Source organism: Gadus morhua, chromosome 9 (genome assembly GCF_902167405.1).
Source record: "Gadus morhua chromosome 9, gadMor3.0, whole genome shotgun sequence".
Classification (NCBI taxonomy): Eukaryota; Metazoa; Chordata; class Actinopteri; order Gadiformes; family Gadidae; genus Gadus; species Gadus morhua.
The window spans coordinates 1896763-1909272 of NC_044056.1; the positions used below are offsets into that span (position 1 = coordinate 1896763).

The 12510-nt window shown below is 44.2% G+C and overlaps 1 protein-coding gene across 2 annotated transcripts; it reads right to left on the bottom strand.

Annotated features, from left to right (window-relative positions):
- Positions 1-5463: 5463 nt before the first annotated feature.
- On the bottom strand, positions 5464-12258 carry fkbp4 (FKBP prolyl isomerase 4). 2 transcript variants are annotated; one of them, XM_030365613.1, is made up of 11 exons: positions 11857-12258; positions 11151-11295; positions 10906-11048; positions 10410-10530; positions 10072-10228; positions 8621-8711; positions 8368-8451; positions 8051-8236; positions 6740-6883; positions 6502-6597; positions 5464-6318 (listed from the first exon to the last, which is right to left on the bottom strand). In XM_030365613.1, the coding sequence occupies exons 1-11, from the start codon at positions 11947-11949 to the stop codon at positions 6244-6246; spliced, it is 1335 nt and encodes a 444-aa protein (XP_030221473.1). In that variant the 5' UTR covers positions 11950-12258; the 3' UTR covers positions 5464-6243. The 2 variants fall into 2 exon arrangements, with proteins under 2 accessions (XP_030221473.1, XP_030221472.1); XM_030365612.1 differs by having other exon boundaries at positions 5464-6321.
- Between the last annotated feature and the right edge of the window lie 252 nt (positions 12259-12510).

Here is a 12510-nt window from a genome sequence, read left to right on the forward strand (position 1 = left end):
GCTACCTTCTACTAAACAGGTTATTTTCACTGATCTAAATATATTTTTATTGAATACGACACGTACCGCATATCAGGTATTTATCGAACTATTTTTCAATCTATAGGCTATATTATTTTCTAAATATGTTTTAAATGCTTTAAAGGGGTCATATTTTAGCTTTTTTTTGGTTAATTAATTCAGTAGGGTGTATGATTAGAATGTATGTGTGTGCCTTAGTTTTGAAAATATATAGGCCTATCTCTCACTCTTCATTTCTGCAGAACCTCTTTCAGCCTCCCAAAGACGCTGGGTTTTAAAGGCGCGTTCATGGTCCTGGTGATAACGTCTGATCCTAAACAGAACTGTTTAGGATCAGATTCAAGTTCGAACACCTTTATTTCCTTGTAGCCTATCACCTAGGCCTACTAACCTTTTGCTTTTATTTATGAGAAGCACATTGCATTGCCACTGTATAGAAGGGAACACTTGCCCTTATCTAGAGCTGGTTTACCAGTAGGGCTACACAACGTTTTGAACTGAGCAAAGTCGATGCCAACAGACGTTACAACATCAATCAATATTACAGTATGTGATATGATGGTTGATTCTTTTATATTGAGTAAAACGTTCATGTTCCGCCATGTTCATGCGCGTCACTAATAAAACATACGTCACCAACTGGGCAACTCTGTGATCAAAATCTCGCCCTAGTTGCCAAACGGAAGTAGAATCATAAGAGCGTCATGAAATGTCGTTCACGAGAACTTTCCGATGACGCGAAAATGTTTCTCCCATATTTTCCAGTACTGTGAACGCGCCATAACTCCTGTCTCTTGAAGGCCAACATCCCGAAAAAGCCCAGTCTGTGATTGGTCAGCTATACAACACCGTCATAAACACTTTGCGCGTCTGTCAGCATCTTACTCCCCTGAGTACTGAGCTGCTGTAAGTATTGCGGGTATTTCTGGACTTGGTTCAGCCGTACCTGTTTGTTAAGTTCAAGTCAGATACAGAATCTCAAATTCAGGCCGAACAATCCGATCGACCCGAAACACCAAGAGCAGGACGTTTCGCACCGTAAAGTTGATATGTTGTAGGCAGCTATGTTATATTTCCGATGTAGCGTTGTAACTAATATCTATACATCATGGTAACAACCGTGTGTTCGTTGACTGGCTGATGTGTATATTTAATAATGCATCACTCACAAACACTGTACATTGTCCTGTTTTATAGCATCTATGTCAACACTGAATTCATTCAAAACATTCAAATACATGCTATATAATTGGATCAATTATATAGCGGGCAGCGGGCCTCGCGGCGGTAGCGGCAACCATGGCTGAGATAACCCCCACTACAGTATCGTTGTGGAAATACCAGAAACGTGAGCAACGACGTGTTATGCGCCATGACACCAACAGCAGAACGGTTATCCAAATAACAAAGAAGTGTACAACACTTGAGTTAGAGTGTGTGTTATCACACACACAAACACATGTCGCTCGGTTGTAGCTCATTGTCGGGCCAAACTCTCTGGGCGGGCAAGGCAGAGAAAGGGGAGGAGCTTGGCCCCTTATGACGACATATGGGGCCCCATTCCAGATCAGCACGCCTGAGCTTCCATTTTATCAAAGGCGAGCAGGATACCCTTTACTCGTTTTACACCGAACGCAAGTTTTATCAGTGGGGGACCACAGGCAGGCTAGGGGAACTTAATGTTAGAAATGTTATAAAGTGAGATTTTCATGGCATGGGACCTTTTAGCACTTATTGTTCTTATCAGGTTGTGTAACGGCCCATTGTCTTGAGACTTTACTGAAAGGTAAAGGTAAAACAATTATGGTCTCGCGCAAGAGACAGAGAAAAGGAAGAGGTGGCAAGGCTTAAGCCCAATCGCAAATCTTCGTGTTGAGCGAGAGCTTCCTCCTGGGACTGGTCTGCTTGAGTAGACACCGCCAGGTGTAGCCAAGGAAGCCAATTGGCAGCTGGAAACAGGCGAAAGCTTGAAAAGAATCCACAAAACATAATAGCACCAGCAGGGGGTGCTAGAGTGCATATACAAACTAAACAAAATAAAGAGGGTCGTAACAGGTTGCAAGACGAAGGAAGCAGCTTCCAGTGCCCCCTACATGCATGGTGCACCAACCTGGCCCAGAGCCCAAGTGCTGGAATCTGTATACCCTTGCAGGACATAAACAACATCCGTAGAGCGGACTATGAACCCTTGACGCGTGGAAGTACGCTTTTATTACATGAGATCCGTGGCGGTGGGTCAATAGAGGGCGCTAGGGCGTCGCCCCTCCGTGAAATATTCACTTGATTATATCTGCCAACTATTAATCAACTATTGTCAATACGAATTAAATCAACAAAAAATTGTTTGATATACTTGTCACTGGCGGCAACCATTTAAATGCGTCTGAACGTCAATGATTTGGGCTAGGCTTGTTATTGGTCATTCGAAATAAAGCCCTCCTCCAAGTCGGCGCCGGCCACGTTGAAGTCAATGTGAGCTCGCTAACTTTTTGCTGTCTATCAAGCAGAGACGGCTTTTCATTGGCGCAAGAAAATTCGTCCCTCGGGTCGCACCAGTGTGCGCCCCAGGCCAATGGTATTGCTATTCTTTTTTGTTATCACCACATGATTGGACAATTCAGCGAATCAATCAAATAGGCTACCTCCCTCAGCAGCAGTTATAGTTCGGTCTAGGGGTTAGGTTTAGTGGTTAAGGGGTTAGGGTTAGGTTAAGGGGTTATAGTTGGGTTTAGGGGTTAGGGTTAGGTTCAGGGGTTATGGTTAGGTTCAGGGGTCAGGGTTAGGTTCAGGGGTTAGGGTTAGGTTCAGGGGTTAGGGTTAGGTTCAGGGGTAATAGTTAGGTTCAGGGGTTAGGGTTAGGTTTAGGGGTTAGGTTTAGGGGTTATAGTTAGTTTTAGGGGTTAGTTTATACTTCGGTTTAGGGGCTAGGGTTAGGTTTATTCACGTTGTTTTTTTGTTGTTCATACTTCCTTCACAAATTCCAGGGGAGTTTCCGTCCTGCCAGAGGCATGGCAAGCATGCATTAGATGCTTCTCGAACTTGCGCTACCAAAATCTATGAGTGAGTTAGGTTGGGGCGGGGCTGAACCTGAGCCGGGGGCGGGTCTAGACCTAGAGATGGAGCAGGACTAGTCCGGCTCCACCCATCGGCTCTGCAGTGAACAGCTTCTCAGCTTATAAAGAGATATAATTTAAGACGCTATAAAGTCAGCCAAGGCCTACAGCTGACTAACCAAGACATAACAACACAGTAGAATTAGCTACAGAGTAACCCGAGGGCTAGAACTGGGTAACTAAGGATTACCCTAACCCTACTACTAACCCTAACACTAACCCAAACACATATTGTTTGGGGGCCTGGCTGAGCCAACTGGAGGCAGGACTTCTGCACTTCCGTGACTATCTGACTTCAGATTGTCACGGAAGTAATTGCTGACTGCGAACAAAGGTGTTTTAGTTTTATGAAACGTGCAGGCTGTGGTTGTTGTAAATAATGGTGGTCAGGTTCATCTGATTCTCTAGCAGCCTACCCCAAAAAAAAACTAGTGCCAAAATGTATACCTTGAAATATAATATTTAATACAGCATTATACAGGTTATAAATGATACAGGTTTGCCTTCGGACCAATCGGGGCCTACTCGGTTACTTAATTATTGCTTCAGATACAATACTACTGACAGACACCATGATTTTATAGCCATCATCTCTTTGATTGAATGTGTTTTATCAGGGGGAAAAAGTTAAACTTGTCAGAATGTCAGTTGACAATGGTATACAACTGTATGACAAAAACAAGGGCAGTCTTTCTGCATTTCCAATGAGCTGAGATTCTGGCTCAGTTAAAGGTACATACTGCAGCTTTAATTATTAAAAAACAACTCAAGATGAACACAGAAGTGATGGTATCTGGGCTTTCCATATCAGATACATTCAAGGCGTATGTTATTAATGGACGTTTTCGTTTGCACCAACACATTGACCTCCATCAAACACAATTTGATTTGAGAGTTGTAAAGAGAGACGCTCAGACAGAAAATAGTGATCGGTTGGCCCTTGAGAGCCAAACCAGAACCAATACAACATTTTATCACATGCACTTACACACAACATTTTGATATAGCATTCTGAATAGTGAAGGGGAAGTATAATCCAGTGTTGGGCTATAAAATGTGCCTATCCTTTATGGCTGTAAAAAAAAATATATGCTTGCGGCAGATAGCAATTGTGCTACAATGAACCCCAAACATTGTTTCTCACAAACAGGCTAAGCAGCAACTGTTACCTAATGTAGTTCAGACCTGTCATTTGTCGTAAAAAAATCTGATTTAATCAGGTTTATATAGTGGAGCTTGGCAGGTGCCTGCCAAACAAACAAAGTGGTGGCAAAAAGCAACGGTTGATTCCTACCTGTTTTTGTACAATTAAACCCAATGCCAAGTGCCATGAAGAATGTTCTCCACAGTAACTACCTCTCCTGAGAACACCCACCCCAGCCTCCATCACAACCTCTGAGCCTATAGGCAGACCCATATAGCTAATCCTATCATCGCTATCTCCACTCTGGTCATTACACCTACACATGTCAGTGTCAGACCGAATGGGCATCAGGCACCCCAGACCAGGCCCATATTATCCTCCTATTATCCAGGACAGCATTAAACGACCCCTAACCTATATATTTGATCAATGTTGTAACCTTTTTATTACAGGACAACAAAGCAACAAAGCCTTTTTAGGGTCACATTAAAAATACAGACTTCTTTCAGGACATAATGCAGAAATGTAGGTCAGAAGACACACCACATTGCCTGCCCTAAAAAGATCCTGTTGGGAGGCCAACGGACAATCGGTCCCTTATAGCTGTTGAATCAGAGCCCTTTAAAAGTTTATTTCCACGTGGATGGGTTTAATACAAGGTTTCAAGGCGTAAGAGGACCATACCGGTCTGGGTGATAAGCCATTGTAACCATATCTCCTGGCGTCACTTATACAGCAAGGTTAATTGTCCAAATAACTTTGTTTCACCGGTGGTTCCGAAGAGCTTTTAGTGCAACACCTAGATGTTAAGAAACACTGCTCATTGCTACGTTTGGTATGTGTTGCCTTGGGATTTAGATGGCTGGCATATTGCTTTGTGTAGGTTGTCTATTGTTGTGGCTACTTGGCGTGGAGCAATAGTATTGATTTGCTGTTTGGCTAATAGTGTGTTCAAATAAATGTCGCAATTTCCTATTTGAAATAGCTAATGATTATTTTTCGACGCCATCAGTCAATATATGCAACCATTAGAGATGCATGTTAAACTTTACAGTTCCAAACTACAATTCGAATCATAAAATACCAAATATTTTATTTTAAGGATCATATGCTGATCTTATGTCCAACCCCCAAACGTAACCTGTTCTCATGCATAATCAGAAAGGATTGCGTTATGAAACAAAGTTGTGTTATATGTCCAGGAGAAGTGATTTTATTTCACACATCTTCAACGCACATATTCCAGTTAAGTAAATCAATGCAATTACCATTTAGGTACAAGACAGAAGTCACAAGCACAACATGACATCTGATTACAGTTTCCAAATGAAAGAACAACAGTCATGTAGCCCATCAGCTATACTGGAGTTGTAGCAATTAAGGTAGCCGTAACTTGGGAGAGTTCACCCAGGTTATTCAATGCAGTTACTCCTTAGATACGCAGTGCTGCTATATACACACACACACAACCTCGGTTACACGCAAGACCACACGCACGCACGCACACGGTGTTCAAGACTTTGATCTGAGGGCCCTTGGAAAAAGGTATCATCGTGGGATCCACATCAGGAAGTGAAAGAGGAAGGTAATCCCCCTCTCCAAGATAAGACCGTGAAAACTAGGATTCAGAGGGACAAGTTTGATCATCCGAATTAATTTGATTCCCCCAACTAAACCGTAAAAAGTTGCATGTTTTAATGATGCGAGCACGCGAGTCCCAAGTCCCCAGGGAGACAACAGCGACATGGAAACACAGCCTAACCAACTAGCTGCCATGGCATTCACAGACAAAAACAATGAGTGGAAAAAAAAAAGCCAGTGGGAAATTAAGCAGGGAGTCTTATTGATTGAGTCCTCCACAGTCACACCTCATTGACACACAATCATGCATTAAAAAAATCCACATCCACACGCGCCCCGACGGCTTCAGGGATCCCCGACGCCAAGGGCGGCGCCTGGAACCGCCTACTCCTGCGATCCGTTTTCAACCTCCATCTCCCCGACCGTCTCCATGCTCTCCACCGTGACATTCTCAGCCTCCTTCTGTGTCACAACAAAAGAAGGGACACCAAACATGTCAAAACCAAACCTTCAACCCATTAACTTAAGTAACTTAAGTATTGAAGCAGTGCGATACCAAATTAAAATGCACTATTTAGTGCATTTAAAGCAGTATACTGCCCCCTAATGGTTGGGGAGGGTAGAGAGCTGCACGTCGCTCACCTTAGCATCCCTCTCAGCAAACTTGGTGAACATGTTTGCATAGAGACGCTTGTCCTTCTCGCGCTGATCTTTGATGTGTTTCTGACAGAGACCCAGCTGGGTGGGACAGGCAGAGCAGTTAGAAAACATTTCACTATTCATTTATAATTCATTTTACAACCTCGGCTAAGACGACGACAGTTCCGCCTCAGCGTTGGGACTTGAAGTGGTTGAGAGGTTCCACTAGCTCGTGCCTCACCTGGGCCTTTGCGGCTTTGTTGGCCGGGTACAGTTGAATAACCTGCTGGAAGTCTTCCCTGGCCTGGTCAAACTCCTTCATGGCCACCAGGGCCTCGCCCTTCCTGAACAGGGCCTTCTCGTTCGATTCATCTAGTAGCAGAGCCTGAAAGACAAAAACAAGGTACAATGGACATTAATTAACAACCTGTGGAAAGTAAGCAGCATTGCATGCTGATATGTAATTTGAATAGATATAGAAGTGAAAACGCGTAAGAATGATAAAATAGCATTCTAAATGTTGTATTGACACAAAGTATTGAACTTCTTTGTTTAATATGGAAAGCATCACAAATATGCGCGTCATCTTTGCGCAAGTATTGATATTCTATTGCAAATTCTATTTTTTAGCACAATAATATCCATTGCTTTGTCCCTAGACTACATGGGCCGTGTTCGAGTCTAACGTTATGCTCATTTTGGAATAAATGTGAATACATATCTATGCGTTATAGCATCTACATTGCAGTTCTAATAAATGTTAATACATATCTATGCGTTATAGCATCTACATAACGGTTCTATTCCTAGGCTTCGCCTTATGTGCTGAACATTTCAGCAATGCACTGATATCCCGGTACATGGGCCACGCCTACATTCCCCCGGGCACCGTGGGGACAACACGCTCAGCAGCACTCGTCCACCCTTCTTTCAGCAGTTGCTCGAACAAGTCCTCTACTACTCGTGATAGTCGAGTCTGATGTGCCCTGTGACTTGGGTCCAGCGTCAGTACAGTGATCGTGCTCCGCTAGCAGCTCCACCTTAGCCTCGAGGGCGTAGCCTGCATGAAATGGAACCATAGTTTGGCCGTGATAACTCTAGTTGGTTGATTGTAGGCCTGTCCATCTGGTGTCCCTGCTGTACCCTCCAACGACCGAAGGAACAGCAGGGGACAAGCTGCGGTGCTCCGCGTTATGTCCAAGGGGCCCAGGTGAATGTGGGCGGGGCCCTGGTGAATGTGGGCGGGGCCCTGGTGAATGTGGGCGGGGCCCGCTTTGATTGGTGCATCGGGCGGCTTACAATCACAGAACTATATAATAGTTATAATAACATACCTAAACGGATGTGTGCATTTTTGCAAATACCGAAATTATTTCGAACTGAAATTTCTAAAATAATTGTTTGAGTCATCAATATCTATAATATACCATTTTCATTCGATTATATATTGCAACAAATCACCACATGCATGGTATCGCAATGCCTCTTCAAACGCACGGTATGGGGACCCATGTGGCGCGAGGTCCTTGTCGCGGCCGGCCGTAAAGAATACCTTGTCACAGTTCTCCAGAGCCTGGCCGGCCTCCTGGATCTTCAGATAACACATGGCGAGGTTGAGATGTGCAGCTAGGCGCAGCGCCTTCGCCTTCAGCTCGTCCTCCTCCCCCAGAGCCGACTCACTCTCCAGCCAGGTCACGATCCGCTTGTACTGCACGGTCGCCTGCTTGTACTTCCCCTCCTGAACACCAGATCGTGGGAACTTCGGTTAATCGACATTTTTATTTTTATTGTCTTCCCGATACAATGTCAATAGTTGATCGTAATATTATTTTTGATTAAACGTCAATGAAGCCACAACGGCGGTCCTACCTTAAAATACTGGGTTCCTTTCTCTTTGACCACGCTGCTCTGCTCCAGCTTCTCGACCGTGTTCATTTCCCAGGACTCCTTTGCCTGAACAACCAGAGACAGTTCAGTCACCAATGATAGCATACATTTCCTGACAGTATTCAAACTGTGACTTGTATCATCATTGGGGCAAACCAGAACTTGATCCTTCATTTTTTTATGATTTCCAAAAAAAACTGATATGAATCAAACAATTGCCTTCTAGCAACCGTACCTTTTCGAAGGTTGTCATTTTAATCTTGTACTGCAGTGTCGCGTCACCTGGAATAGCATAACCTGCATTTCCCGTGAGTCCAAAGCCATACCTAGGATAGGATGGGGCAAAAGTGCTTGGTATTAATGATGAAGAAGTTGATAAGAAGCGTTTCCACATTTCATTCATTAAGCTAAACAACTATCTTACAATAAGTACCTTCATCCAAGAAAATAGAACCCAAAAAGTACAAGAATGATGCAACTACATACAATTAAAAAAAAAGGAAACTGCTTCAATTGCTCCATTATAGATACCAGAGATGGAGAATTCTTTTTACATATACGACATTCAAATCTAGGGGAGCCCTGAACAGATTTTGATCTACAGCTGAGTGAACGCAGTTATCTGTAAATTGCTATTTGCCTATTTAACCAAGATTCAGAAGCCTTGTTTAATTCAACATTGTGGGTTAGCATTTGGTTTACGTAAGCCCCTGTTCATGTGAGGGGGATACGTTTATTACTTTCCAAAGATTTCCAATGTGTTCCAAATAGTAACTTATGAAAAATGATTGCCAGTAACAAAATAGTTAGTCTTTGATTATGGGGCTCCCTGCGATGTGCCACTGAGTGGTTGCCCCCTGCACAGACTACACAGCCAGAAGCAGCTGATCATAGAATTGCATCAGCGTTGCCTCACAGCCTAATAGTCTATTCAGAACACATTGGAAATCTTTGGAACGCAATTGAAAGTGTATTCTATTCACATTAACAGGTGCTAGGATATGGTAACTCTGCAAGTCAATGGAAGCGGCCATTGGAAAGCAAATGATAAGCAACCAAACTCCCCTTCTGGACACACAGTGATGAATTTGGAATTCATCAACTCGTCTGAATCTTGTTAAGACAGGCAAACGCTAGTCAACATATCACACCATATTTTTGTTGACACTGATAAATGGAACACAAATGGACACTAGATATGACCGATTGTACTTTGACATGAACATAAAGCTATCAATATCAGGTTTATGTATGAAAAGAAATGCCTGTGATGAAAGGACTAACTCCACAAAAAAACAGCAAAAGAAATGAATAATCTACAAATGATGCCAAAGAAGCGGCATTAGTAAAACAAAAATACTCAAATCAGACAACGGCAATGTTAAAGGAGACATATTATACCACCAGGTGTGAGTGTGATTAGCCCTACAAGCCGTTTTCGAAAATCTGCCCCATATGACATCAATAGTGGGCGTGTCCGCCTAGATCTGTGCTGGATAGATGAGCAACGTTTACTTCAGTCCACTGGGTAGGCTGGTAGACTGATCCAACCAGCACAGATCTAGGTGGACACGCCCACTAGTGATGTCATATGGGAGTCGGGACAGATTTTGGAAACGGCTTGTAAGGCTAATCACACTCACACCTGGTGGTATAACAGGTCTCCTTTAATGTGAAGAGTCCTACTTGGGCTTAATGTTGAAGATGGACTCCTCGCCCTGCTCCATAGCCAGGATAGCCTTCTCCACTCCGATAGGTAAACCCAGGCCCTCGCCATCGCCAATCTCAAACTTCATCTCCCGGTCGTCGAACACTCGTCCTTCGAAGGTACCCTCCACGGAAACTACAAACACAACAAGGTCGGGTTAGATAGCGACGACCTGACAGTACCACAGAATCTAACGGTGATCGAGTAAGGGTTGGCCCATTTGTCTGTTTTGAGTTGGTAAAGCAGATATCTGCCTCATGGGAGATTATTGCAATGCATCACCGATACAATGAACAGAGAGCGCGGGTGTGCTTACCTTCAACTGATGCTCCTTCGTTTGGTTTGGAGTAGCCTTCCCCTTTGGTAACGATCCGACGGATTATCCCCCCATCCTCGCCCTCAGTAATGTCCTCTCCTCTGAACTCAAAAAGCTCCACCTAAGAGAAATGCATACGGACATACCATGTATCCAACAATGCATTTAGGCAGGCAGATACATGCATACAAACATCTTCCATTGTTCCTCAACCACCCTAGGACAAGGAAAACACAAGCAAAACAAACTTGTACCAATGAAGCCAAATGTGTTTTGTGAAAATTAATAATCTATAATCCTTCAAACAAATAATACCATTTATTTGTATGACTACAACCTTTCCAATATTGACACACAAGGGTGGCACTTGTGTCAATGCAGTCAGTCAGCGCTGATAGGGTTACACCCAAGACATAACCACAAGCTGAAGAAACATTAGAGAAAAGATCATTCTAAAGTGGTTGGGACCACATAAACCTGCAACAGCTAGACTCACCTGGAATACGAGTGTGGCATCTGGGGGTATCTTGGGTGGACTGCCTGCAGACCCATATGCATATTCTGGCTTGCAGATAAACTGAGACAGCTCTCCTATTTTCATTGTGGCCACGCCGATGTCCCACGCTTTTATCACTTGACCTAAAGACACGAGAAGAGCACAAACAAGTTAGAATGGCAATGCAGGCCAGGGGAAGCTTAATAATGTGTATCCCCAATGTCCCGAGTTTATGAGGAACCAACCTTTGCCCAATTCAAAGGAAAACTTCTCCCCCCTGTCTCGACTTGAGTCGAACGGCGTGCCGTCCAAGAGGGTTCCAACGTAGTGCACGAACACCTTATCCCCGGTCATAGGCAACTCTGTGCCCGTGCCTTCGGCCTTCACCAACTACACAAAGAAAGAAAGAAAGAAAGAGGCAGTGATATGAGTCAAGGATCCAACCTGGCATCCTAAATCGGATAAGTCAAGATATTGACTGTAGAAGCCTGCGGTGATGCGTGTGCGGTCGGAACGATGAAGTCCCCATTGTGACACACCAGGGTCACGCTACCATGTGGGATGAGCAGCCCTGCATCACTTGCTACTAGCTTGAGTAGCTGTGCTTCATGCTCTAGAACATTCTAGAAACATCCATGCAAAAAGTGGCTGGGTAGCCATTTGACTGCTCCCTCCCTTGGTTGACCAAGAGGTGACGTTCCCCTATTCTCCAATCAAGCATTCGTTTAAATAAGCTTTGTTGGTGGCTATGAAGCTGAAACAACGTGTTGTCATATTAGCCGGAGCTAGCAACTATTAGCAGATCCAACAGCGCTGGTGGCTTTAGCATTATATAGGTCAGATAGCCACCAGTCGAGTACAATAAGCACAGGGACGATGACCACATTTGTCACCTTTAACCCAGTCGACCTAACTAAGGATAAGGCCATGGATGCATGATCAACGACTTACCTTCAACACACCCCCATCTTTCTTCGGGGTGATGTCCTCTCCCTCCATTGGGATGTCTTGCTGTCCTTCACTCATCGGTTCTTCCACTGTCATTGTGTCGCGGCAGACCAAACCCCCTTATATCCTTTTCCAACGTGCGCCACAAAGAGACAATGCGTGCTAACGATGTAGCCGACTACCGAAACCCGTAGGACCAGTATCAACCTTACCGCGAGCCGATGTATCAACTAAGACGACCCCGCTCTTATTGAACAATCCTAATGCCTGAAGCTTTTGTTGGGCCTCATGCACACTAGTCGCACGTCTATTTGGGCAGAAGCTGTGCTGGTACAATACAAGTCCACGTTACCATTCAGCAGCACACCAAACAAACTGACCGACTGACTGCAGCAGGGCAGAGAACTTTCCAGACAAGGGGCGGGATCAGGAGACGTCTCTGCTTTGGTTGTCGCTCGATTGTAAGCTCCGGTGCCGCAGGAGGGCGGTGCACGTACTGTGACCCACTGCATGCATGAAATAGTTAAATGAAAAGAACATCCGCGGTGGTTTGAATGTATTGATTTTAATTATCTAATCAGGCGTTTTGTATAATAGGTTCAGCTGTTTTAGGCCAAATGGGTCACAAGGGAATATGCCCCGCTTACTGGGCGACTC

What these genes read in the sequence shown, in the direction of transcription:
- fkbp4 (XM_030365612.1), bottom strand. Translation starts at nt 11,949, where the DNA reads ATGACAGTGGAAGAACCGATGAGTGAAGGACAGCAAGACATCCCAATG. An exon ending in ATCTTCAACATTAAGCCCAA is followed by an intron (nt 8,712 to 10,071) that starts GTAGGACTCTTC and finishes ATCCTATCCTAG; the next exon opens with GTATGGCTTTGGACTCACGG. An exon ending in AAGGAACCCAGTATTTTAAG is followed by an intron (nt 8,237 to 8,367) that starts GTAGGACCGCCG and finishes TCTGGTGTTCAG; the next exon opens with GAGGGGAAGTACAAGCAGGC.